Source organism: Lissotriton helveticus, chromosome 5_1 (assembly GCF_964261635.1).
Source record: "Lissotriton helveticus chromosome 5_1, aLisHel1.1, whole genome shotgun sequence".
Classification (NCBI taxonomy): domain Eukaryota; kingdom Metazoa; phylum Chordata; class Amphibia; order Caudata; family Salamandridae; genus Lissotriton; species Lissotriton helveticus.
In genome coordinates, this window is record NC_136065.1 from 395,529,388 (window position 1) to 395,557,098 (window position 27,711).

The 27,711-nt window shown below is 46.6% G+C and overlaps 1 protein-coding gene across 2 annotated transcripts in view; it reads right to left on the reverse strand.

Annotated features, from left to right (window-relative positions):
* USP48 (ubiquitin specific peptidase 48) overlaps nucleotides 1-27,711 on the reverse strand; it is a 725,601-nt gene that overhangs the window by 641,255 nt on the left and 56,635 nt on the right. For both annotated transcript variants that reach the window (XM_078642611.1, XM_078642612.1), the window contains exons 5-6: nucleotides 26,016-26,140; nucleotides 5,969-6,077 (exon numbers count right to left, since the gene is read on the reverse strand). In XM_078642611.1, coding sequence (XP_078498737.1) covers nucleotides 5,969-6,077; nucleotides 26,016-26,140 — 234 coding nt within the window. The remainder of the gene's footprint in view (nucleotides 1-5,968; nucleotides 6,078-26,015; nucleotides 26,141-27,711) is intronic.

Genomic DNA, 27,711 nt, shown 5'->3' on the forward strand with positions numbered 1-27,711 from the left:
CCAATCCATTTTGTCTGAAATGCGTATCCCTAAATAATCAAATTCTTTTACCCTTTCCAGGGACTCAGTGTTTAAAATAGGGGGACGCACTTGCTGTTTAGGGGGATTAAGGACGAGGTATTTTGTTTTATTGGTGTTTATAACCAAGCCTCGGTCAGTACAAAAGGATTGGAAATTGTCCAAGAGTTTCTGTAGTCCCATTGGGGTTTTGGAGATTAGGAGCGTGTCGTCCGCGAAGAGGAGGGTCGGTATGCGTACCCCCCCCAGGGATGGTTCGTCGGATGGAGATTTAAGTAAGTGCTCAACCACCCCATTTATGTACAAGGAAAAAAGGGTGGGAGCCAGAACACATCCCTGGCGGACCCCTCTCTCGACCGGAATACAGCCCGTTTTCTCCCCTCCAAGGCCCCACCTGATTTGGGCAAAGCTGTCCTGATGGAGCCTGACTAGTAGGGATAGTAGATACTGTGGGAGCCCCATGTTGGCCAGAACCTTCCATAGCAAATCCCTGGGGACAAGGTCAAAGGCAGTCTTTAAATCGATGAATGCGAGATAAAGACTGCCCTTGCCTATCACTACCGTCTTCCAGTAGATCATCATAAGCCTAAAGGCCTGCTCTATCCTTCCTGTGCCTACTCTAAAACCGGCCTGGAAATCGGTAAGTATTTTGTTTTCATCTACCCAGTTAAGTATCCTGAGTAGAATGACTTTACCGACAACTTTTTGGCTTACGTCTAGTAAGCTAATCGGCCTATAATTGGACGGATCATCCCTAGGGCCTTTCTTGTGGATGGGAACCACCTCTGCCCCCTTCCATGACACGGGAATGGGGGCACCCCTACAGATGGCAAGAAGGAGGGAGTGGATTAATTTACCCCAATTAACACCATCGGATTTTAGCAGGTCCCCGGGGATGCCATCTGGCCCTGCAGCTTTTTGTGGAATGATGGAGTTAATAGCATATTCTACTTCCTTCAGTGTAAAGTCAGGATCACTAGGGAGAAGAATATAATCAATGTAAGGAGAGGATTGGACTGACCCTCTTCCATTCATATCATTACGGCAGGAATAAAGTTTGGAAAAATGAGCCTCCCATACCTGGCTCGGAATGTTGCAGGTTACAAGGTTGCTGTCCGGTCTGTTTCGTGCCCTTATGGTGTCCCAGAAGGATTTAGAGTCTTTTTTTCATACTGGCTTCCTTAAGGGTTAGCCAGTAGGTATCCTCCCACTCCCTTTTAGCTACCTGTAAGGCCTTTTTATGGTCTCTTCTGGCAATTTGGATTAGTGGGGGAGACTTCCCTTTGACTGCCTCTATTAAGCGTGATTTGGCCTTCCTGCATAATACCGAATACCAATCATGTTTGCCTTTAGGTTTAGGTTTCTGTTTCCCTGATGGCATTTGTACCCAAAAGAGGTCCCCAATATTTTTTACGGCAGCTTCAAAAATAGCAGTGACCTTGTCTGCTGCTATAGTTAGATCAATAAAGCCAATTTCGGCTTGCGTGCCCTTAACCACTTCGTCTATTGTGGATAGTTTGTCGGTGTTGCACATAAACTTACTCCACTTTAGACGCCTGCCACAAGTGGCGACAGTAATCCCCTGTGGGCGGCCAAGAGAGACTGGCAGTACTTCAATGTGCCAAGGATTTTTTAAGGATAAGGAGAGTGGGTTATGGTCGCTCTCTGTAGTGTTGGTAATAACCATGTCATTAACATGGCTCCAGAGGCCCCTATCCAGCAGAATATAGTCAATCCGTGTGCATTGGCCAACTCTGTTGAATGTGGGAGCACCCAGGAGGTCAGATCGAGTGCGACCATTGGCAGCTCTTAATCCAAACTCCAATGTGAGTGCATTTAGATGGATTGCACTGCGAGTCCAGCGCTTGATGGGTGGGATAGAGAGGGTAGGGATACCCCATCTACTGTCCTCTTCTCCTAAATCTGGAATTCCTTCTAGAGGGAGGGGTTCATATGTACAATTAAAATCCCCTGCTACAAGGATATGTCCAAGTCCGCTCTGCTCTCCCAACCGAGCCTCAAGCTCCATCATTGTGGGTGAAATACACCCATTTTTTGTTCCCCTGATATAGACATTGTAGAGGTCAACAGTTATGCTTCCCCGTAGACCCAGTAGGGAGACACCAAGAATATCCGGGGTTCCTGCCTTCTTAGTAAATATTCTGCAGTTAAGCAGGATACTTATCCAAATAATAAGCCCCCCCGATGGCCGTCCCTTCCCTGCCTTGGATTTTACTGCTGGTGTAAAAAGAGTGACAAACCCCACCCGGTGCAGTGGCTCCATGGCCCATGTCTCTTGAAATATACAAATTTTGTGGGCATCAACCAGGGCATTCCACTCCGGGAGGCCTAGTTTCCTTGAGATCCCAGCAAGGTTCCAGCTAAGGATTTTTAACTCGCCATGTGCTGAGTTTCCGTCTGGAAACACAGTACAGTGGGGGTTGGATGAATCTGCACTGTCCCTAATTAATGTAGGTGGTAACAACTCTGAGTTTGTAGGGTGAAATGTACCCAGCGCTACATCCTTCATGTCGATATTTACATGAGGGAGGTTAGTATCTAAGCCTCCCTTAGGAGAAAGTCAATCAACCTCATCCAATGCACCGTACCTATTTGAATGGGCAAACTGTGTATAGGAGGGGTTAAAGGACAGGGATGGAGACGGATCCTGCCATGGCTGTTGCCAATGGTGATTGGCAATGAATGGTTGCTGAGGAAGTTGCTGCCACTGCTGAGTAGAATGGAAAAAAGGTGGTAAGGGGTGGAGAGGTTGTTGCCACTGGGGGCCAACATGATGCGGAACAAAAGGTGGGAAGTTAGGCGGCTGTTGCCAATGGTTAGAGGCATATTGAGGGGGACGTACAGGCCCTTGGTTACTTGGAATGATTGGCCGGTGGAAGTTGGGTCTTGTCAAGTTGGGGAGGAAGTAAGACAAGGGGAGTGGTTTGATTTGGGTGGCAGGACCGCTGTTAGGTGTATTACAGATGAAAGTCGCAGCCCCCACATCCCTAAAATTAACAGTAATTACATCCCCTGGTATTGTTTTCTTACTCCTACCCACCCAATCCCCTCTACGCACAGTAAGAATATCCCCGCTCATGCTGCTAGGCAGTGGTTTGTGTATTTGGAGCCACTGGGCACATTTGTTTCTTAACTCTACGTAGGTCTCTTTAACTCCTTCCTTCAGTGGGGGGACAGCAGTTAACACAACCACGAAAGGAGAAACTTCTGGTGGCAGACTAATAGACTTATAGCGAGACTGCCTTGGCTTAGGAGCTTCAGAGTTATTGGTAGAGTCAGAGGCTAGGGTATTCGTAGGTTTCCTTTTGGGATCCGTGGTTTGAGAGGTGTTAGATTTGGTACCAACGGCTAATTGCTGCACAGATGAAAGATTGCTCACCGCTTTTGTATTGGGAATAGGTGGCGGTTGAGCAGGGTTGTTCCCTGGATGGGGAGAATGTGATGCAGCTTGGTCCTTGGAAGATGGGAAGATGTTCGCTTTATCAGTTGTGGGTTTAGTGACCTTAGCTGGCGGTTGAGAATTGGGTGGTGGTTCTCTATGCCCTTGCTGCTGGACAGGCCCAAGCTCATTAATTTTATTGGGCCATTTAGTATTAATGAGCGATGTTAGCCTATCAAGTTTAGAAATCAAGGGTTTGATTTGGGCCGCAATTGTAGTTTCAAGATCGTGCTTAAGGTCCGTGACCATGTTTTCGACCCAACATGGGATACCAGGCGCTGTGTGTGGAATAGGTGTTACCAAATTGTGGTTGCTAACTTTGGCTTTAGTCTTCTCCTTAGGTTTAGACTCCTTAGTTTTGGACTTAGTCGCTACTTTTATGGGGATAAAAGCAACCTTTCCCCTGGAATCACTAGGCACGTGAGGGGTCGACTTGGCAGTTAACCCATCCAGACCCGGCTCCGCCTCTCTAGGTGTCCGACAGGCTTCTAGATCTGGGGTCGCCTCCAGATCCACAAAGGACGGGTCCGACTCCGAACAGGTAACGGACAAATCGACAGCACTCGGTACTGTAACAGTGCCTATAGTGGTCAAGGGCAAGGGCAAAGAGCAATTGTTCAAAGCTTGCTGAGAGGGTGAATTTGCATTTGCAAGGGAGCCCAGGGAAGAACGCTTGGCATTCATGAGGTCCAGGGAGACTCTTTTCTCTAGGAGTACAATGCTCTTGTCAATTGTCTCATTTACCCGTGAGATGAAAAGGTCAATGGGACCAGTCACTTGCGCTACCTCCGTAGCTCTTTTGGTACAGCTTCTTGTTTTGTGCCGCATGGTTGGCGTTAAAGATGAAAATGCTATACCAGGTATTGGATAGCAGTGGCCTCAAGGAAGGTTAAATGACAAACGGCCTACCTGGATGGTGGTTTCAGGGCGATAAGACAGGGAATCAGGGCCTGGGCCGTCCTCTGCCGTCCTTGAACGGCCTTAAACGGCCCGCTCTTTGCCCGGTCTTCGCCCCGGTGTTTGCCCCGCGTGCGTCCCGCGTGCGCGTTGCTACCGCAAGTTATCTAGGAAGGTCTGGTGGAGGGGGCGGGAAGAGGACCAGCTGCGGCCAATCAGTGCCGCGCTGCACGCTGGTCCTCGCAGTCCCGCCTCAAGCCTTAGGGAGCAGATGTCAGGTCGGCAAAATCGCGTTGGTGCTCCTATGCACTTATCAGCTACCAAGAACAGGTGTTAAGCAGAGTCTTTAGCCTACGAGCGGCACCCGCGAAGCGGGGGCCGCGAGGCGCTGCTCTGCAGTCAGGAAAAGCAGGACACAAAGGGATCAGCACTCTCTGGGCTTCGGCAGCAGTTCCCAGGCTTCTCTCTCACATCGATGTTTTTGATGGGTGGAGGGGCGGGAAGAGGACCAGCTGCGGCCAATCAGTGCCGCGCTGCACGCTGGTCCTCGCAGTCCCGCCTCAAGCCTTAGGGAGCAGATGTCAGGTCGGCAAAATCGCGTTGGTGCTCCTATGCACTTATCAGCTACCAAGAACAGGTGTTAAGCAGAGTCTTTAGCCTACGAGCGGCACCCGCGAAGCGGGGGCCGCGAGGCGCTGCTCTGCAGTCAGGAAAAGCAGGACACAAAGGGATCAGCACTCTCTGGGCTTCGGCAGCAGTTCCCCAATCAAAGCATTCTCGGGACAAGTGGGGGGGAACTAGGACCGATTTGTTGGGGTTCAGTGGAAGGCCAGAAGCCCGTTCAAAGGAATGCAGGATGCAGAGACAATGGGGGCCTGACCGGGCAGGATCTGCTAAATAGATGAGGACATCATCCGCATAAAGGGCGATTTTGTCAATTTCGGTGTTGGGCCAATTCCATCACTGCACGTGCTCGCACGATCGTATCAAGGATGCCAAGTGCTCCTTCACAAGAGCAAAGAACAGGGGGGACAGAGGGCAATCCTGCCTCGTTCCCCATGCAGACCAAAAAGGGCTCTGAAAGTACCCCATTCACCAGGGCACAAGCCCGATCAATATGCACATTTTAACTGAAGATGTATCATGTAAAAGCCAGTATTGACTTTGAAATATCTAATCTTTGGTGCTCTTAGGTGTTTATTTTTATTTATTTTAGGTGATTATTTTTGAGCTTCAATGTGCTCAAAAACAGATGTTATTCAACTTGGTCAGCAAATTTGTATTTTGAAAGAACAATTAATCCTTCTCCCAAAATATCTGCTTTTATTGCAGACGAAATCGAAAAATTATGATATTGTTTTGGGATAGTAGTGGAAGTCATGATTATGAAAAACACCCCAGATCAAAGCAGATAGTAGCGATGATCTTGTGGTAGACTACTGAAATAGAACCTGGTGCCATGGTGATTACAAATCGCACACAAAGGTTTTAAATTTGTAGCCGGCAGGTGCCTACAACTAACCCATGAAATGGATGATAAACAATAGCTAGCACAAAGAACATACATAACGCATGAACATTTTAAGACAGTACCTTTAAAAACTCAGTGATACAATCTGTTAAAATCTTATGACCCTGGATATTCAATTCCAATTCGTAAAATTTGGACAAAAGCTTTGATTCCCGGCCACACTGGTTACAGCTGCAAGAGAAAAAGATATGTTTCAAATAACACCGGAGATGTTAACTACAACATATATTTTGCCCAAAAGCACTTCAGTAATAAAATAGCTGACAAATATAGGATAAGATTACTAAAACAGAGGATGTATTCCTCATAAACTATAACACTAACAACTTGTTGAAGCTATCCTCAACCTCATGAAGCTAAAGAACATCTTATCAATTGAGCACTAGCAAAGTATGGTTCTCTCAGTGTAAGCAGATTATATTTACTATTATCATTAATATTATTATTAAGAGACTTTTTCGCAGCAATCACCACCTTTAAAGTAAACCAGTTAATTGGGAGTTGTCGCAAACACTAATCTAGCAAGTCCCCACTAATGTCATTTTCTTCTCTTGATAATTTTTTGTCTCATCACTCCTCAGCCAGCCAGTCCATATTAATCTCACTAACTTCCAGCCAACCCATGTTTAAATCAAATCCCAAGACCCCATGTACAAGAAGCATCTGCAGCCAAACCAGTCAGCTAGAGCACGCGAGTCACTTAAGTGTCCTAGTCCCAGGCAACACCAATACCTTCAGTCATCAACAGTAACATCAGCTCTCAATAATGATCAGTGTAACAAAAGCACTCTAAAAGCGGGTGTCAGAAAATGCCTCTTTTTGTATGATCATCTCCAAGTTTTGAACTGATGCTGCTGGTTTTTCGACTACGAAGGTGCACGGAGTCCTTTCAAACAGGCCTCAGTTCCAGTGCTCTGACCCTTAAAAAACCTGCATGTCTGATTGGTTCACCCACAATTGGCATAAGTTAACTAACTTATAAGTCCCTAGTACATGGTACGGAGTACCCAAGCCCTGTAAGTTAAAGTGTCTCTTGCGGACTGCAGCACTTATTGTGCCACTACGATAGAGACAAAGTATGACACCCATTCCTCCATTGTGGCCTGGGAAGGCAGTAGTCGGCTGCTAACTCAATTTTGCCATTTAAAAAAAACTTTTCTTTTTAGGTCGAGCCTAGTGCAGCGCATGCGCTGCTTGATTGACTTTAGTAAGGGGATTTTCAAAGTGCTACCCACAAGCTTTTCCTGGCCTAAAGCTTGCGTGCATGTGCGCGTGAACGCGCGCAGCCGCCATCTGCCTTTCTTATCTCTCTCATTAAGCCTTGTTTTACAGTTAAGAGCTGCAATGGCTCATTAAGTGCTTTCCGGGCAGAGGACACTCGGGAACATCCCTTTGAAGGGAGAGGGTGGCTGGGTCTGCTTCTAAGCTCAGATCAGAAAGCAAAACTCTTAATGGAAGAAAGGGCGCTTGGGCTGACTTCGAAAAAAGGAATGTTTAACAGCCGAGGGCACATACTGGTTACCAGCAAACGTGCGATTGCGCAGCAACCAGGGGCATACATACCCTAACTCAAAAGAAAAGGCTCAAACAATTGCCACTTACTTTTCTTTGCGTCTATCAATCTAGTGTGATTATGTGCTCACACTACGACTGCCTCACCTCACCGCCCAAAAGGAGCCTGGACACGCGGTAAACGAGACGTCCATGAAGCTTTGCACAGGATCACACTGTGCATTAATTAAATGAGCTAACAGTGCAGTATCTCACAAGCACTGGTCAAACACACCATATATACACACTTATGAACACACCCTCGCTCGCACATTCTCTTTTATACACGCACACCCCTCCATCACCTGGGCACAGTTTCTCACACATACCCAAAACCAATTTCTCGTGCTCATACGCTCACACGCACCTTGCTCTCACACACACAGTCTCTCCCAGAAGCAAAAACCCTCTCTCGTAAACACGCAGTCTCATACACAGTCTGGCACCTCTTGTTCCTCTTACATGCACACCGCTGCTCTCTCACTTCAGTCAATGTCAACTCCCTGTCCATCAGCCAATGCTCCTTCTTTCTTTGAGATATACAGCTCTCCTCTTCATTCCGGGACACCATTCTCATCTGTAACAAGAGGGAAGTGCTGTCAGGTTCCAGTGTGGCAATGAAGGCCTTCCGCTCAAAGATCTGCATGGTGAGTGAGATGGTTGATAGATTGGGGTGTGCTATTGAGCATACGTGTTGTATATCACCATCCTGGTGGCTTATAAGGACTGGGTTCATTTTTAGGTCTCGCCTACGCAGCGCGCATGCGCTGCTGCTGCATAGGAGAGAGACCTAATGCCATCGGCACAGCTTTGGGGGCAAAAACGTGCACGCGTTGCATTGCTTATAATGGCAACGTGTGCAAGTCTGGTGATTTCCTTGCGGGAGCGCGCGGCGCCATATGGTGGTGCCATATGGTTGCACGATCCTGCAAGGGAATAGCGCAGGTCCCCTCCCCTGCTGCCGCGCAAGGCGCGCGCTTCTTATTTTTCCCACTGAAAAACACAATTGTACCTTACACTTCATTTCATGAAGAGGGCGCCGCTTCACTATTTCTCAGTGAAACAGTTTTCTGTTAGAGCCTCTGCCTCTTTGTGATCTTTCTGCATGCCTTTCCAAACATGGGTATGCCAGCTTGTTGCTTTTACTGTGCATCTTTCAAATACAGATCTACGTGTATTTACTATTTTTGTCCCTTCAGCGTATGGCTTCTTGTTTTTAATGCTGCATTTCATCCGATAATAGAAATTAGGCGACTATTTGTTCTTGGTTGGTTTACTCTGCTGAATGACTTCATTTGGCTTTGCCCTGTGGAGGAATTATGTTCTATATGCAATCGTTCAAAAGAAATAATGTTTGAAACAAGCTCGAAAAATTCACTCGACCGCTCGCATTTGCGAGTCAGATTAATTCAGGACCAGCTATTTTTAGGTCCTACTCGCCCTTTCTGGCGAGTAAGAATACAAACGGACACTTGACCTCTGCCTCTGAAAACAGAGGAAATGTGACAAGGTAGCAAGTTTTAAAGGCATCTTTATTGCTCACAAAGTAAATAAGCAATAAAAATGCTTTAAAATCTTGTTAACTTGTCATATTTGCTCAGCTTTCAGCATCAGAGGTCAAGTGCATTTCAGTAAGGTCGAGGACATTTTGTAGGTTACTAGATCAGAAGGTCTAGTGCATTTTTAATGATTTTTCGAGCCCTGTTGAAAGGCATGTGCAATTTCCCTGGGAACGCTAGCATACAAAAAGAAGAATTCTCTATACATTCCAGCTGCTGTCTTTTCCTTCCTCGGTTGGTCTTTCAAGAGTGAGTTAGAGGTTTCTCCCCTACACTAAGACAATGTTTACTGCCGAGTGAGACGCAGATCTAAAGCTTGTGAGTTATTTGTGATAAGAGCCTGGGCGCTCGCCCTGCTTCTGGCGGAGCCCACTGCTGCTCAATGACATTCTCTGGCTGAAGCTGGCGCCAGGACCTCGGGGCTGCGCTGTGTATATGTCATTGAGACTGGGACAATATTTCAGTATGGAGCCAAGCCGCAGGGAACCACTCTATAAAATCGGCCTAAAATTAGCCCCCACCCCTTCCCTAGGATCACCAGCGACCAGTCCCATTCGAAGCAAAGCAAGCATGAATAATCTGCTGAAATTACCAGCGACAGCCACACTGCGAGCGCTCCGAGGGGGCTTTAAATCATGCGGAAAGCAGCTAATTTACAGGCCCCTTTAAGTGACATTGACATCAAAAGTAACTTACTGGCCGGTGTCGGCCTCTCTTACTGCTTCCCCAAATCAAATAGACTCCATGCCCTTCTTTTGGAGGGGAGTTTAAAAAAGGCCTTCTGCTAAAGTTACAATATTTTTTCATAATGCTACTGAACGGTTTTGGTTTTATAAGATCTGCAAAGTAAAGTAAACTGTAAAATTCCTTTGATGGTGAGTTTCAAAGTTCGAGGCAATTAAACACTCTCCAACCTGAAGAATGATATGCTGGAAACATGCCAAAAAGGATACGGTGCCAACATTTGGTCTAACAACAGCCTGTCTGGATACCTTTACATTTAGAACTTCACAGCTCCAGACACCCAGAGACGCCCGGGCCCACTTGCCATGTAAACGCTGCTCGCGACTTCCCTCGTGTATCAGGGCTCCAGTGTGCATTTCAGTGTAGTGTTCAGTCCCAGATATATCACTTATATCATCTGCAGATAAGGCATGGCTCTGCGTCCACAAGCATTACTGATAGTTGCCCTTCACTCAGAGGGCAGCCGCCAAAACAAAGTACACAGGGTCACTTTAGCAGAGCTATGCAGAAATGTGGGTGGCTAAAAGGCGTGGAATTCGGCAAATTTGACACAGAGCAAAAATGCACAGCAAAACATATTTTTAAATTGCTGTTTGCAAACCTTGGCTCCTTTTATGAGCATTCATATTTACTAAACGTCGATTGCCATTTTAAATCATCCAGTTTTAGCACAGCACACAAACAACTTAACGGAGGGTCACCCAGGGGGCAAGATTTATTTATTTTAAATGAGTAAGTAAAAAATTACATTGTGGTTCCAAACTCCAGCTTTGCAGTTGTGCTTTTCCATGATTATCATTTTGGAGCACTGTGTGCGTTCACACTTTTGGTTAGGTATTGTATTCGCTAACAAAAAAGTAAACAAGCATTGGCATAGCCAATAGGTCTCGCTTTTTGGACCCTATAAGTATTTAGTTATGCAGCAGAATATCCTTGGTGCAACAACACCAACTGTTGCATGGCTTAACACTTATAAGGTCTTAAATGCGAGACCTATTGGCTATGCCAATGCTTGTTACACATGCAGCTCTCATGGTGGTGCAGATCTTGGCCGGGTGCATTGGAGTAGTGCGTAACAGTGTGATTGCTGCTGACACGGGGGTTAAATGTAGCAATACCCCTGATGCACTGGACTAGTGAGCAGTTGTGGTGATCTGCAGAACACAGGGATAAGTGTGTGCAGAGCATTAGCAGAACGTCTCTCGTGAGTTGGAGTAGTGAGGCACAAGGGAGTGCAAGGCTGTGCTGAATACACTTGGTGAAGTGTTTTAGCAGTGACAGTGCGCTGGAGACGACTGTGGCTATGTACGTTTATCTGGCACAGGGTGACCTGCTTCCCTTGTGAATTTGTCCCAGTGCAGCTGGAGAACCACTGAAGACCAGGAACCCATCCCACATGTTCTATAGTCAGCTGTAGAGCAGCATGCACACCAGGTGAGGGTAGTGGTGAGGGAGAGAAACATAACTATCCTACTTGTATTCCTACTGCGATTTATGGAAATAGAAGACGTCTGTCAATGCATTTTGTGGTCAAATATCATTATATTGGCTGCCTCCTTTTCTACAGCTATAAAAATGTATGTACATTAATGAAGGACTGTCTTAGGCTCCCTCTATTCTGTAATTATAGGCAGCTATAGTCCGGGACAATATGGGAGGCAGTAAAGTGTCACGGGATGACAGTTCAGTTCAAAGTACTTTATTCGAGATTATACCATGAAAGCAGCAAAACACAATCATCTTCATAACATTAAAAACTTAATTTTTAAAACAAATAAAATACTAACAAAGAATAAAATTCAAGCATTTTATTCATAAAGTGGCGAGTGCAATTCCTAAAAGGTTAAACATTACTCCTAAATGCATTATTCAAATGGTATCTCTTCATGTATTTCCCTTATTGCAAAAGTCAATTAAAAAAAGTTTAAAACAGCATAACAAATTTCCACCGTAAGGAGTCTTTGCAAAATCTCTAACGCCAGTTGGTGCTTTCTAATTTTTAAGCTGCGCCACATCAGAACTAACAAGCAATCGCATAGCCAATAGGTCTCGCCTTTGGGACCTTATAAGTATTTAGTTATGCAGCACAATATCCTTGGTGAAACAACATCAACTGATGCACGGTTAAACACTTATAAGGTCCCAAAGGCAAGACCTATTGGCTATGCCAATGCTTGTCTAATATGTAGTATGTGGCAGATATTGTAAAACAAATCTCGGGTGATTCTAGCTTCTGTGAGAAAGCAATGTCGACACTAAATAATTTCTAAATTGAACTTTCCTTAATAACGGATTAATAAGAATGGCTCTGGGTAGATCACAAAAATGACAAAAAAACATAAAAATCAATATGTATTGGGTGAGGAATTGCCTCAAGGACAATTAGCCACGGTTCTGGACCAATCGTTACAACGAGAGAATGTATCCTTTCCATGAGCCATGTTTAATCTAAATCTGGTGAGTAGGAACTTCTGTTGCGAGACTTGAATGTTAGCCAAATAGAATTGTAAACCCTAAATGGGTGACCGATTTAAATACTGAATAAGGGTTAGCTTTGATTCGGCTGAAATTCGTCTTTCCTCTTCACATATGTGAAGGCATAAGTTCTTAAACTCCGACCTTTCCACCTGGGCTAAAGTTGTCAACGAACTGGGGCCTATCCAGCTTAGTGGATAAGGTCTTAATATTTCTAAACCATGGGAATTTAAGGGCCAGATCCAAAGTCAAACAGTCCCTCAGAATTAACCTATTCAGTTTAAGGTCCTCTTACATCAGTACCCCATGCCACAGCGAGAGCGGGCAAAGACTTAAAAGATCTTTGATAAATGGCAAGCCAATTCTCTGTGGCACAGATAGGAGGAGACACTCTGGGGCAAAGATACCATTATCCTTAAACAAGTGTGAAAGTACTCTGAGTCCCCGGCATCTTAACATGCCCCCAAATTCCTGAGTCACAGGTGTCAATCGGCATTCATTTAGCCTGGTAAATGGTAGCGATTTCTTTCAAGGGCTTAAGGCTTAAGGGCCAGTTTAGCAGAAAAGAACAGAAAGTGGTGTGATAGCTTTCACAAATTGATCAATTTTGGTGTTTATTTGATGGTTTCAATGACAAGCTGCATCAAAATGAACTCCCAAGGAGGAAAAGGTAGAAGTGTGTTTTATTAGAGCATCATTCTCACTAAACCTATAGGGAGTAAACTGTGCAGAATCACAAATCATAATTAATGATTTAATCCGGTTGACTTTAAGAGCTAAATCCCACATGAAATTAATACAATTATCTAGGAGTTCACCCCCCAACCCCCGTGCTATGCTACAGGAGGGGCACTTGGGACCTGTGCCTGTCAAGCTCATACCTTAAGTGCCGTCACCTCCTTCTTTTTGCCAGAGAAGGATTATCTGAGGGTGGAGGTAGCAACACCAAAATTGGGAACATTGATTAATCCCAAATGAATTCCCCTTTGCCCCTCTTTAACCAAGCAGAAAATAAGCAGATAAAGACCCTTTGCCTCAGCTTGTGGTGATTCAGGGTGTGGGTTCGCAAGAGTCTGTTAGGCAGCTGGCAGGGGCCGTAGTCTTGCCTCTGCAATACAAATGCACCCATCGTACTTTAGAGAAGGTTCGCTAGGGTATCAGTCTGTGAGGAGGTTTTGCCTTTGGTGGTGGTTGGTTGTCAATTTTCCCTTCCTCATTACGCAAAGATTATATTATGAAGAAAGAGCCATGAAATGTGGCCCGGTCCGGCCTCACCTGGACAGACCTGGACAGACCAGCACTTGGCCCGGATTTGGCCGGGGTGCATCCCACACTGCGGGAAGCAAATGCGCTTGAAATAGCGCTGCAGGCATTGCAGCGCCTCCTTCTCCACCCAGCAGGCACTCGTGGTTGGGGACTTTGAACTGCACGTCTATCTATCCTGAGCGGTCGGCAGCAGATGTGTTTGAAATAGCCCGCCTCCTCCTTTGCTTGGCGGGCACTTGGGGCTGTAGACCCTGAAGTCCCTAAACGGCAACTTCCGGCAAGTCGGAAGTCACACTGTTGAATGGCACTTACATTTGAGGTGCGAGCAGGTACATGGTAGGGGCTGCTTCAGGTACGGTTAGAGTGCAATAACCGTGTTATTTGTAGGTGTCATTATCACAGGTGTGACACCTTTATTGCTTTCGGAACCCTTTAGATTAAAGAAGTATTGAAATAAAGAACATCTTAAAAAACAATATATATTTGATATTTAAAGAACTCTCCTGGGTTTCTTGCACTTGCTCTCCCTGTGCCTTTTCTTTTTTAGCGATCTGATGCATGGTCAGAGCTCGGAGAGTGAAAATAAAATGAAGACTATAATATCTTATATAGGAAAAATGCACATACACTCTCCAAGTAAGGCACATTTGCAATGCCTCACTCGGGTGAGTAACAAACAAATCACCCTTCCCCCATAGCCAGGGCTTTAAGTGTGACAAAAAAGTGTGCGGGGGGGGTCTCTAATAGGAGCGGAGAAATCGCGAAGAGTGCTCTATAAGGAGCGGGCCTATGTAAATAAGGGCGCGATCGAAATTAAGTGAGCATAGAATCTTATTTCTCACAAAATTCATCAAGTCTCACACAACAAACTATACCTGAAACCAGCAGCAGCATATTTATTTATCATAAGCAGTAAAACACTCTACAAGGTGCGTGTGAATTTCTGTAAGGTAAAGACGGGCATTACCTTTATTGCAAGGTTTTTAACCAAACCCATCACACTGTTGCATGAAGTGGCTATACCCAAGTGTTGCTGGGTTTCATTTCACGTAAGTATGCAAGCCCAGTATTTAAAAGACCTTGAATACATGTGTTCTTGAGAGTTACAGAAAAAAACGTTGACATTTCAGCCCCCTTTCAGAGATAATATGCACTGTATAAATTGCACGTTCGGAGCTGTAGTGTGGATAAACTTCTAAAGAATTTCACCAGAGCAGAAACGCTGGCCAAAAAGCAAGGTTAAGGCTAAAAAATAGGAGTGGTCCAGCGGCTACAGGAGAAAATCAGTCTTTCTCCATTTGAGAAAAAAGACAGATCTCTATTTGCACTTTCCACTCAATACCGGTCCTGCTGCAAAGCGTTGCAGAAGAAATCATGCAAACACAAGCAATGGCTGTGTGGCCGTGAAAATGATACGGCCGCGCAAGTGAAAGTAATGGCCAGCGATGCAGAGGTAGAGATAAGAAAGGAAGATGTCGCGCAGATGGCAGCTGCGCGCGTGCACCCGAGCGTGCATGCAAGCTTGAGGCCAGGAAAAGCTTGTGGGTAAAACTTTCAAAACCCCCTTACTAAAAGTCGGGAAAGCTGCGCATGCGCTGCTCTAGGCGCGACCTAAAAAGCAGAACACTCGCATGGGAGAAGTCTAGCAATGAGTATCTGCAACAGAGGATGGTCTGAGCGACGTTGCGGGGAAGACGTTAAATATGGAAAATGTACTCTCCCTCATTCAGGCCGAAAATGAGGATTCGGAGGCTTGCTCCAGATGGAACAACATTTGTATTACGTGGCTGCCAGAATCGATGAATGTAGGTAAAATGGAGACCTTTGTTGAAAATTTGATTAAGGATATCTTTGGTACTGAACAACTCTCCGCCATGTTTATTATAGAGCGGGTCCATTGCTCCCTCGCAGCTCAACCTGTCCCTGCCGCCCCGCCACGTCCTGTCATTGCATGAGTGCTAAATTATAGGTACCTCGACATTATCTAGCGCATGGCCAGAGACAAGGGAACTATTGAACACCAAGGTAAAACACACTCCTTTTTTTCCAGACTTTACTGTTTCCATGCAGCAGCGCGAAGGGAGTTCGGGGCTGTCAAAAAGTTCCTACAATTTGAGGGAGTCCCATACGCCATGCTTTATCATGCCCGTTTGAAAATAGGCCCGGATGGAGATTCTAAGATTTCCACGAATCCCAAAGCAGCCCTGGAGCATGCAAAACACTTAAAGAGAAGGTGATGCGAATCCCAGACACTATCTGAGTCTGAGGACCAGTAGGGTTGGAGGGGACATTTTGGTACTTTGTCATGTCACATGCCTGATTGGGCAACCTTCCCTATAGCCCAGCGCAATGTTGTGATTTATATACAGTGTTAATCTTCTCCCATTTACAGGTGGACATTGTTCAATCTTTTATATATATATTTGCCTTACTTGCCTTAGCACATATTTGATATGCTCTTGGATCAGGGACAGGTGCTTGCTCTGCTCAGCCACCCCCTACTTGTTAGGAGCCTAGTAGCACTCTGACGCCCCCAATGTGTGCACCTCATCTCTGCTTTGTTCTTTTTGTTCTTAGTTGGGGATGGGTTGTAATGGCTTTGACCAGTTTGGGCCGCTGAAGTGGGAGTGGGGGCCGGGGTGGAGGAAAAGGGGGGGGTTGCTTGGCACTTGCAGTCTATAGGTGTGGTATACTCATCTTTTATCTGTATGTTTGGACATATGTCTTCCTCGTATCCTATTGTTAGGTGTGTCACTCGGTTCATGTTCTCATGAGTGGTAAGGTGCGGTTCTTAACTTGGAACATCCGAGGCTTAAATACCCCCAAAAAGGCCCCTCCATTCGGAGCATTCATCAGTGCTTTACCTCCTGGATGTCAGGTTTGTGTGCACAACTAGATATGGCCCGAGTTTATTTATCTTTAATCCCAGCACTGTGATGAATGCAGATGGATGTTAATGTGCGAATAAGATTAAAGTCAGCCTTGTCCCAACAGCTGCAGCACAATGCAATGTTTTCTTTTTTTTCTTGACAGAATTATAATACTGTAGGAAAGTGCCCATTTTTGACATAGTCAACCCCAATTATTGCCTGGTATCTGATGCAATTTTAACAAAAGTGCACTGGATTCCTGCTGTCCAGGTCCCCAGTTCCAGATCTCTTTCCATAAAACTATACAATTGTTCCCCCCAATTGGCAATATCTTAAGCATCCCCTGTAAGTCCCTAGGAAATGGTACCCCTGGTATCTAGGGCATGGGGTACTAAAGGGGTCCGTAAGGGCTGTAGCATCTATTGTCACCCAAAGAGACCCCTCAGCACCAACATGCAAACTGCCATGGCATGCTGCTTGCCATGGTGCAAAGAAAAGTGAAGACACAACACGGCACCCTGCCTCCCTCAACCCCGACGCCCCACTGTGTGCCTTGCCTGCATACACTGCATGCAGTATAGGTAATCACCCCATAGCAGGACTTGCAGCCCTAAGGCAGGGTGCACTATACCACACGTATGGACACATCTGCATGGACATATCTGCTTGTGCAGATATGGCCCTGTGATGTCCAAGTCGATTCTTAGATATTACAAGTGAACACTGGAAGCCATTTTGAGAACATGTGCTGGACACGGGTAAATAAGGGCTCCCCAGCTACGTGATGACTACACAAACCAGAGATGTTTGCTATCAAAACAGCTCATATTAATAAGCCCACACTGATTCCAGTGATGGATTTATTAATAGATACACCCAGAAGGCACCTTAGAGATCCCCTCTGAAAATCTACTGATTACTAGTGTGCTGGCTGACTCGTGTAGACCAGCCTGCTACCACAGACAGGTGTCTGACCCCCCTGCAGGCAAGTGCCTGTGCTCTGAGAGCATGCTCCGGTCAGAGGTGTTGACACCTCCTCCAAGCAAGATGGCTACGTGATCAGCATATCAAAGCAGGAGGCTTCAAAGGCCTTTGCCGCCTTAGATTAACGACCCAAGGCTTTCCAAGACAGGGAAAATGCCACCCCCTGCCCCTGGAACATTTGGCACCAGGACAGGCGAGAAATTTAGCTAGTCAGGAGGCGTGCACCCCATTCAGGCTAGTACACCCACCCCTAAGGTGGGCTACCTGATGTGAACACGACTTTTTGAATTCCACCATCTTAGTTTTGGCGAAATTGGGCTCTCTGGTTCAGGATTATGCCCACTTACCACAGAAAGTGGTCATATAGAGGGTATAGACACCCTAAAGGTAAGTTGTCCATTGGCTACTACCAGTAGAGGCTGCTACCGAAAGCGAGTGGTAGGGCTCCGGGGGCAGGTTGATTCGCAGAAGGGAATGAAATAAAAAAGAAAATACGCTTACCGGGGCCGGCTGGTGCCTCTTCTACGTCCTCTTCTGCCTGTTGCCGCAGGCTGCAGGAAGCACCCGGGCTCCCCATAGCCAATCACAACGCTGCAATGCAGCATTGTATTGTATTGTAATTGCATTTATATAGCGCTTACTACCCCATACGAGGCGTCAAAGTGCTTTTTCTGCGAGTAGCACGCTACTCCGGGACCCATTGAGGATTAGTGTTGAATTAGTATAGTGAAACATGCAAGTACATTTTAAGTGGTGGATAGGTTAGTCAGTTATTTGGATTTGGAATGATAGCAGAAGGATAGAGGAGGACAAAGGTTTGCATTTATATAGCGCTTGTTGACGCACGCTTTTCAGGAAGCCTATAAAGGATTAGTCGTAAATTAATATGGTGAAATATGAAGTAATTTCAGTGGTGGATATTAGTCTGTTACTTGGAGTGAGAAGGATAGCAGAGGGATAAAAGGGGAAGAAAGATTTGCATTCATATAGCACTTGTTACCCCTGATGGGTGTTGAAGCACTTTTCTGGCGAGTAGCACACCACTACGGAACCCATAAAGGATTAGTGTTGAAAATTAGTATAGTATAAATATGAAGTAATTTGAGTAGTAGATGTGTTATTCAGTTATTTGGGTAGTATATTAGTATAGTTTCTAAAGTGACCCCCCTTCTCCTTACTGGTGTAGCGCGCACAGCTAACAACTCAAGTGGCACCTCTGCATCCAGACGCCCCAGGGCAGGTGACGAGTAACTGCTGGCGGTACTTTGGACCTTGGACCCTACGACCTTAAGACCCAAAGGATACCCCCAGAAACCAACCATAAATACCTGTATGCTTTCTATGCCTTTTCTACCATAGGAAATCATTGTGCGTAAATGCTCATTTAAGTAACTGTTTAACTTACCTGCAAAATGTATTATTTAAAAAAGTATTTGCTTGCTACTGAAGTTCTTAGTATCAAAATATCCTATTTTTCTAAATTGATCTTGGATTGATTCTGGAGTTTGTCTGTCATCAATTGCCTCTGTGAGAATTACAAATGCTTATCACTACTGCGTAGTGATAAGCCTAACTGCTCGCACACCCTACCACAGAAGAGAGCATTTGGGATATCATTTGTGCCTCTGTAAACCAATTGGGGTTTGCCTGGACTCTTTACACAGTGTACATCTTTTTTGTCCACTATGATGTAGACGGCCTGGATATACAAGCTGTTTATTGCAGTGCTGCAACTTAAGCACAACTAACTAATGTCTCTTACAGATATATTGTTACACAAGTAGTAACTTGTGCATCTGAAAGAGACACGTTAGTGACAGATTCCTTACCTTAGAATAGATACCCCATCAATACCAACTCCGGGGGTGGGTCTGCAAGCTAAGATCACACCTGAAAGTACCGGCAAACAGAACAGCCAAAGAACCCATCTCTCCGGACTTGGCTGGTCCAGGCAGTAGCGGTAAAAGTGTGCAGCGAGGACCACATAGTTGCCTGACAGATGTCCTGCAAGGGAACACCGCGTTCCAAAGCAGTAGTGGCTGCCGTTGCTCTGGTAGAATGGGCACGTGGCCCCCCAGGAGGCTCCTTCTTAGCCAACAAATAACAGGCTTTGATGCACAGAACGACCTACCGAGAGATGGTCCGTTTGTGCACGGCCCGACCTTTTTTGGCGCCCACGTAGCCAACAAAAAGTTGGTCATCCACCCGGAACTGTTCTGTGCGCATCAGATAGAACAAGAGCGCACGTTTTGGGTCCACACGGTGGAGCCCCTCTTCCTCTTTTGAAGGATGCAGAAAGTAGGTGGGCAAAGTGATGGTCTGCCCGATGTGGAAGGATGTGACAACCTTTGGCAAGAAAGAAGGAAGAGTCCTTAAAACCACTTTTTTCCACATGAACAGAGAGAATAGGAGGTTTAGAAGAAAGAGCCTGGAGCTCACTCACTCTTCTGGCAGAGGTGATAGCTACCAAGAAAACCATCTTTAGAGTGAAAAGACGTATGGCACAGTTATGAAGTGGCTCAAAGGGAGCGCACATCAGATAGGGCAAGACAATATTTAAATTCCATTGAGGCATTATGAAGGGCACGGGAGGAAAAGTGTGTGTAATGCCTTTCAGGAAGCGATTAACAACTGGGGACTTAAAAAGAGAAGGCTGATCTGGAAGCCGTAGAAAGGCGGAAATGGCCGAGAGATCACCTTTGATCGAGCCCAGAGCAGAGCCCTGCTGGGCCTAAGAAAGAAGGAACATAAGGACCTCGGAAAGAGGGGCAGAAAGAGAATCCACAGCCTTTGCTGTGCACCATGCCACAAATTTGTTCCATTTGCAGGCGTATACCGTCTTAGTGGAGGGACGTCTGGCTGCCAGAATAATATCACAGACTTCACAGACAACTGTCGCCGCTCAATCTCCACGCATGGAAGTGGAGGCTGGACAGTTTCAGGTGGAGGACCGTCCCATGCTGCTGCGACAGAAGATCCTCCCGAAGAGGCAGACGGATCAGGGGATCGATCGCCATGCTGAGTAGCTCGGGATACCAGTATCTTCGTGCCCAATCCGGAACCACAAGGATGACTTGGACCCGGTCGCACCAAATCTTCTTCAGTACTCTGGGCAGAAGTGGTATAGGCGGAAAGGCGTACAACAGACCGCAGCTCCACTAGTGATGAAAAGCGTCGCCGAACGAGTGCCACCTTGGAAATTCCAACGCGCATTCTCTTCGGTGGCGAATAGATCTAACCAAGGCTCTCCTCACTGCAGAAAGAGACCCTGCACCAAGTCAGAGTTCAGACGCCATTCGTGATCCCTCATGCACCGGCGCCTGAGTTCGTCCACCCTGGCGTTCAGAGAACCTGCCAGGTGTTGAACCACCAAGGTAATGCCTTGATGTTCCAGCCATGTCCAGAGGCGGAGAGCCTCCTGATATAGGGTCCACGACTCCACCCCGCCCTGTTTGTTGCAGTACCACATGGCGGTGGTGTTGACCGTGAACACCTGCACTACACTTCCACGGACAGAGGGCAGGAATGCTTTCAGTGCAAGTTGGTTCGCCCGAAGCTCCATAAGGTTGATATGGAGCCTGGACTCAGCCGGAGACCAGAGGCCTCTGATCTCCGCCCCTCCCATGTGGCCGCCCTATCCCAGGAGGGACGCATCCGTCACCACTGTGTGCTCCGGTTGGGGAAGGGAGAGGGATTTGCCATTGACCCAATCGCAATTCGTGCGCCACCACTGCAATTGTCGTGCAGTGCCCTCCGAGATCTGGACGTGATCGGACTGGTTGCCCTGATGCTGTGCCCACTGGAACTTCAGGTCCCACTGCAGAGCCCGCATATGCCATCTGCACGTTGCACTAGCAGGCTGCAGGAGGCCATTAGGCCCAGGTGCCGGAGGGTCATCCTGACTGAAACTCAGAATAGAGGCTGAAAGATCGGAATCATAGCCTGAATATCCCAGAGTCGCTGCTTGGGAGGATAAACCCGAAACTGCGTTGAATCCAGAACCGCTGCGATGAAGGGAGGCTTCTGAGAGGGACTCAGGTGCGACTTCGCATGTTGATGGAGAAGCCCAGCAAATACAGTTGGTCGGCCGTGGTCTTCAGGTGGGAGACGACTGCCTGGGGCGAGCCCGCCTTCAACAACCAGTCGTCGAGATAGGGGAAGACTGGAACCCCTGTTCTGTGCAGATGAGCTGCGGCCATCACTTTTGTGAACACCCGAGGGGCACTGGTAAGGCCTACCGTGAACCGCAAGTAACACCGGTGGGCCGGCAGGACAGGGATATGGAAATATGCGTCCTGCAAGTCCAGTGCTACCATCCAGTCTCCAGGGTCGAGGGCAGCTACGACCTTAGCCAGAGTCAACATCTTGAACTTCTCCTTCCGGAGGAAGCGGCTGACTTTCCTGAGGTCCAAGATGGGGCGCAGGCCCCCTTTCTCCTTCATGGGGACCAGAAAGTAGTGGGAACAACCACCAAGCCCTACATCTGGCCCAGGAACAGGCTCGATGGCCCCCTTGGCCAAGAGGGCCGTGACGCAAAATGGTCCCCGGACATGCGGTGGCATGGCTGGAGGGGCAGTCTCGAAGGGGAGGGAGTAGCCCCTTCAGACGATTTGCAGCACCCACCTGTCTGAGGTAACGGAATGCCAGTGAAGAAGGGGATGGCGAATCCTGCCGCCCACCGGCGGGGAGTGCGCCCCAAAGCTCAGACTAGGAAGGCTTTGAGGCGGATGCTGCATGAGTGGAGGTGGACTGACCCGCACGCTGGCCCACTGGCCCTCTGTCCCGCTGCAGCGGGAACCACGTCCGCGCTGACGTTGGTTCTGTGCAGGCTTCTGGCTGAACGAACGTGTCATGGCACCCCTTCCGTGGCCACGAAAGGAACGAAAAGCAGAGGTGGCCGGGCGCGTGGTGGAGTGTCCTAAGGACTTGGCCGTAGCCCGGGAGTCCTTAAAACGCTCTAGCGCACTTAATCGCCAAACAGGCAAGTACCATCATAAGGCATGTTCATAAGAGAACTTTGAACATCCCCTGAACAAACAGTGGACCGCAACCAGGCGTGGCGACGGAGGGACACTGTTGTGGAAATCGCCCTACCCAGTGAGTCTGCGGTATCCAGTCCACACCTGATGGTGAACTTTACTGCATCCTTCCCCTCAGCAACAGCTTGGGAAAGCACTGTCCGAACCTCCTATAGACACTGAGGCAGCACCTGCACAACCGTGTCCCACACAGCATGGGAATAGAGGCCCAAGAGGCATGCGGTGTTCACCGCGTGCAGCCCTAAGCTGGCAGATGAAAACAGTTTCTTGCCGAAATGTTCCAGCTTCTTGGATTCGTTATCCGCCGAGAAGTGGAGGCCTGGATAACCAGGCTCTCCGGGGTTGGGTGGGTAGACAAAAAAGCAGGGTCACCCGGGGCTGGGCGATGGCGCCAGGCCACATTCTTATCCACGTGAACCCCAGTGGCTGGTCTAGACCAAGTGCCCATCAAGACATCAGTTAATACCTCATTGAACGGTAGCAGGGGCTCCATAGAGCTTGCCGCAGGCTGGGAGTATTTTGGTGAGGAGATTAGTCTTGAGGGTTACTGTAGGCAGGTCAAGGGCCTCAGCTGCTCTACGGAGCACCACAGTGTATGTGGCGCCCTCCTCCATAGCCACAGCAGGAGGAGAAAGAAAACCAGGGTCAGAGGAGAGGTCATGGCCACCGGCATCCTCAAGCTCTTCTGTCCATTCCTGTTCCGATCCGCACTGCTGTATGAGAGGGTCCTCAGACCTCTCCCAGTCGTCCCCTTCCTCCAATGCCCGTGGAACAGGCTGCGTGGTGGGGGAGGGACAGGGGAATATAAATGGTCGAGCCCCGGTCGGCGCCGGTCCAGCTCTGTTTCCCAATTAGGGTCCCAACCAGGAGCAAAATTGTCCAGGAACCCGGGCAAGGGCGGAGGTGGAACGAACTGAACCCACTGTGGTGCCGGGATTGGAGCCGCAGGCTGCGCCGGCGGAGGACCCTGTGACGCCGGGGCCCGAGCCGGCGGCAAGGGAGGGTCCTCAGCTGAAACCGCAGAGCCCGAAGGCGCGCTGGCGGGAGCCCGAGGCCTGAAGAGGCGGTCCATGGCTGCAAGAAAATCTTGCACCGGGGCAGGAGTCTGACCCGGCTATGGTGGGTTGGCTGCGGGACTCACAGGCTCCAAGGGAGCCGCGGGTGCGGTGACCTGGCCCCCTCATCCGCATCCGGAGACTGACGGGGGGACGTCAAAGAGCGGAAACACTTCTTCGACTTCTTCTTATGATGTCTCTTACCCGATTCAGAGAGTGAAGACTTCGACCCGAGGAGCGATGATGATGGCACAGCGAGCGGTTCCTCAATCGACACCTGGACCTCGAGCGGCGTGGAGACGACTGCCGGGCCTCCAGCAGCTTACGGGACCGCTCCCATAAGGCCTTTGGAGCCATTGCCAGACAGTCAGAACATGACCGGGAGTCATGGTCGCGCCCCAGACAGTAGAGACAGACGCCATGGGGTCGGTCACAGACATCGTACGGCGACAGGCCCTGCAGGATTTAAACCCAGGCATCCCTAAATGGCACCAGGGGTCAAGGACTCAAAAATGGAAGACAAAAAGTCTCAAAAAGTTTAGTCAAAAAGTGACAAGGGTACGTGCTCTAACCGGATCTAGGTTTGCTGGCATGGAAAAAGAAAGAACTGACGTTAGCGCGCATGGGTGGCGCCTAAGTAGTCTCCGTAACGTCATCTCGGCGCCTACGATGCCAGCGACAGACGCGGATCCGCACAACGTCACCTTACGATGCGCAAGGGTACTGCTGACGAAAACTTTACGGATCCAGTCTGATGCCTGGGAATATTCTAAGGTAATGAATCTATCACTAACGTGTTTCTTTCAGATTCTTCATCACTGCACTCTACTATGGAACACTCTAATTTACGCCACTGCATTCTTCAACGTTGAACTCAATGCCAATACACTCTAAGCCACTGCACTCTACACCACTATACTCTGCAACACTCAATGCCAATGCACTCTACACAGTTCACCAGAAGCCACTGCACTCTATGCCACTCTACGCCGCTCCACACTATGCCACTCCAATACATGACACTCTAGGCTACTCCACTCTACTCTTTGCCATTCTACTCTATGACACTAACCTTTAGCCATGCTGAACAGCAGCCACGCTGGGGTACAACATGGCTAAAACGTATTGGCAAAGCCAATTGCTCCTCCATTGGCAATACCCATTGGCTTTGCCAATTCTTTTTGTAAACAATCGTGTCTCACATGCACTAGCACATGCTCAACCCTAAAAAGGGAAAGCAGTTAGCCCTACAGACCTAAATATCAGTCATTAAACCTGAAAACATTATGAAAGAAAATCTGATATTTTCTAAATAATTTCTGTATTGCAGCCCAAGAGTATAAATATGAGGGTGTTTTAATCGCAGTAAAGTTGTTGGATTGGGTACATTAGCCTCCTTGTTTATTGCAATGCAACCAACAGCTCTGCTAGCCCCCTGAATGAGACATTTTGAATAGTGTTTACTAGTGCTAAAATGTGTCAAAACCAATCATCATGGGAAAATAAGTAGTAGTAGATTTGTGCACCATCAACCATTTTACTAATAGATGGTACTGACAGAAACGGAAAGGGGACATTTTATTGAACAAAAGCACAAAACAGATTGAAAACCATAAAAGTGCTGTTTTAGATCTGATATGCATTTCTCTTCAAATGTGGTACAGTGGACCTGCATTAGACGAGCAATGGGCAACTGACCACCTAAATCAACAAAAAATGAGAAGTCCTTCAGCACACTAAATCATACGTATAAAGCATTACAAAGATCCTCGTCTAGGTCAAGCCCATCGTGCTTCAGTTCTATATTAACCTACAGAAACCACTTTTCAAAACTAAATACTCAACAACTCTCTAATAACTAATATATATATATATATATATATATATATATATATATATATATATATATATATAACAGAATACTGTTAAAGAACATACACATCGAATTATAACGTTTCCAGAAATATATATTTTGAAAGGGTGCCTAGAATAATGCCTGCGGTCTGTACCAATGCTACAAATTGGTATTAAAGGATCAAATCGTAATAACCAACATTACACAGAATGATATATTATTACATGAATGGAGTTGCTTTAAGTGATTTAGAACTCCTTGCATTTCAACTAGAAGGAACATAACAGAAGGAAAAAGAAGAAATGAAAGAATACACTGGCAGCATCTCCAGTCGATGGAGTTATGAGGATCAGGCATTAGTGAGTTTTAATGGAAGATGAGAAAGAGAAAAGGCAAATCGCGAACACAGTAAAAACATGATGCAAATTTGAAAATAATTTGTTATTGTATATTATTCTAATCGGTACCGCATGAAATCTTTACAAAGTTGTTATAAAAACATATCTCAATCACCTGAAACCTACACTCTTTTCTGCTTTTTCCTAGACAGACTAGGACTTCTAACAACCTTGAGAAAACAGCAGTGCTGAATGCTACTCCATATGGAAATGTAACGCTAAAGACTGAAAAATGAAGCCTGCTGGTGTACAACAAGTAATAAAGACTACCTATCAAAGGGTGGGGAAAAAGCAAAGCCCTTCTCATACTTACACTGTCACATAAGCATACTGTCCACAGAACTGCTTCTGAATAATCTCTCGGACATTTGGATTTGTCTGTTTGGAAAGTGTATCCTCCAACAGAGACATAAACAGTTTTGAAAATTCCTGGGCATCCTACAAACAAAATTAAACAGAAAATTACTTTCCAGCTGTATTTAAAAAAAGATTATCAGCGTGTTTTATGCAACATGTGCGCTTGGTGAAGCATGCCAATACCCAGATCTTTTACAAAAATCATAAATTATCACTGTGAAAATAATAGCACCTTTTACAGCTAAGACCAACAAAAAGTGAGTGGTAGAATTCTGGAATTAATTCCAGACACTTGGAACTTGTGTTCACTAAACAGTAATCCATCATTTTATTTCTGCTACTACTGAGATTAATCAAATACAAACCAGGAATTAAAATAAAGTATTTATTTGCTCATGTGGAGTGTGGTCATCTGCTGTGATAATTACCAGGTGACCACACCCCTTCATTTTTCCCATATTCCATTGACACAGATAGCTGCATCTGAAACATCTGATCATATTGCCAGCAGCTTTAATATGAGGCAGGGCTGCGATAAAACAACCACATGTCCTTCCTCCAGCACCAGCAGGTCAGCAAGTACATTAGTAATTGATTAAGTCCTCAAGGCCTTAACCTCAATGGTTTCCCAGTAGTGCTTGCATCTGCATTTGTGTTCAATGCAGCACGCAGAGACAGACGTGTGCAGGTCATTGTATAAATGTGTCACAAATGTGATAGGCTCCAGAGATATTTGGCTGAGTTAGGTTTCAAAGTTTTTCTTTAGGCTGCTTTTCAACTTTAGTCTGTTCACTTCTCTGTTTAAACAGAGAAGTTCCAGTTTGTTCTTGTTAGTAATAACTGATTTTCCAGCACATTATGCTAGACAACTCCTTGCTAAACTTGAAGCTCAATTAATTTCTCTGCTTCTTGAAGTCGGATTATAGACTGATTTGTCATTTTTTGCAGGTCATCTGCTCTGGAATAAGTTCAGATGACTCCTTAGTAATGTTTTTCTTTAACTGTACAAGTTTAAGTCCTGGACTCAGGTTGTAGAGTTGGGCCACCATAGAGCTAGATTCAAAAGAATTGGACTTCCTGAGAAGTACACTCAATTTTGTCGGTATTAAACTTAAGGTGATTTGATAAATTTGGTTAAGCAGGGTTTTAAAATTGACATCAGAGCCAATAGTGTTTTTATCCAACGACAAGATCAACTGGGTGTCGTAGGCTTAAGATGTGGCTTCAGTGCCAAAGGAGGTGATCAAGGAGATCAAGGGCGCCATGTAGATGTTAAATAATGAGGGGCTGAGCAAACCGCAGTCTTTTCGGGGGATAGAAAAGACATAACATTACCATTTGTCTGCGATCCAAGAAGAAGGATCTAATCCACGACAGTGCCAGATGGGAGATGACACAATCCTTGATACTGTGCAGCAGGATATCATGAGAGATGGTATCACATGCAGCTGATCGGTTTAGAAATCTGGACTTCATTTTTTCCCGAATCCAGCGCTAACTTTAAAGTATCTGAGACCTCCAAGAGAGCAGGCTCGGTAGAGTGTCTTTGGTGGAAACCTGACTGCTCTGGATGTAAGATGTTAGCTTTTTCCAGATCAACCGCTAGTTTATCATTTACCGATTTTTCTATGATTTTGCTTAGAACTGGAAGT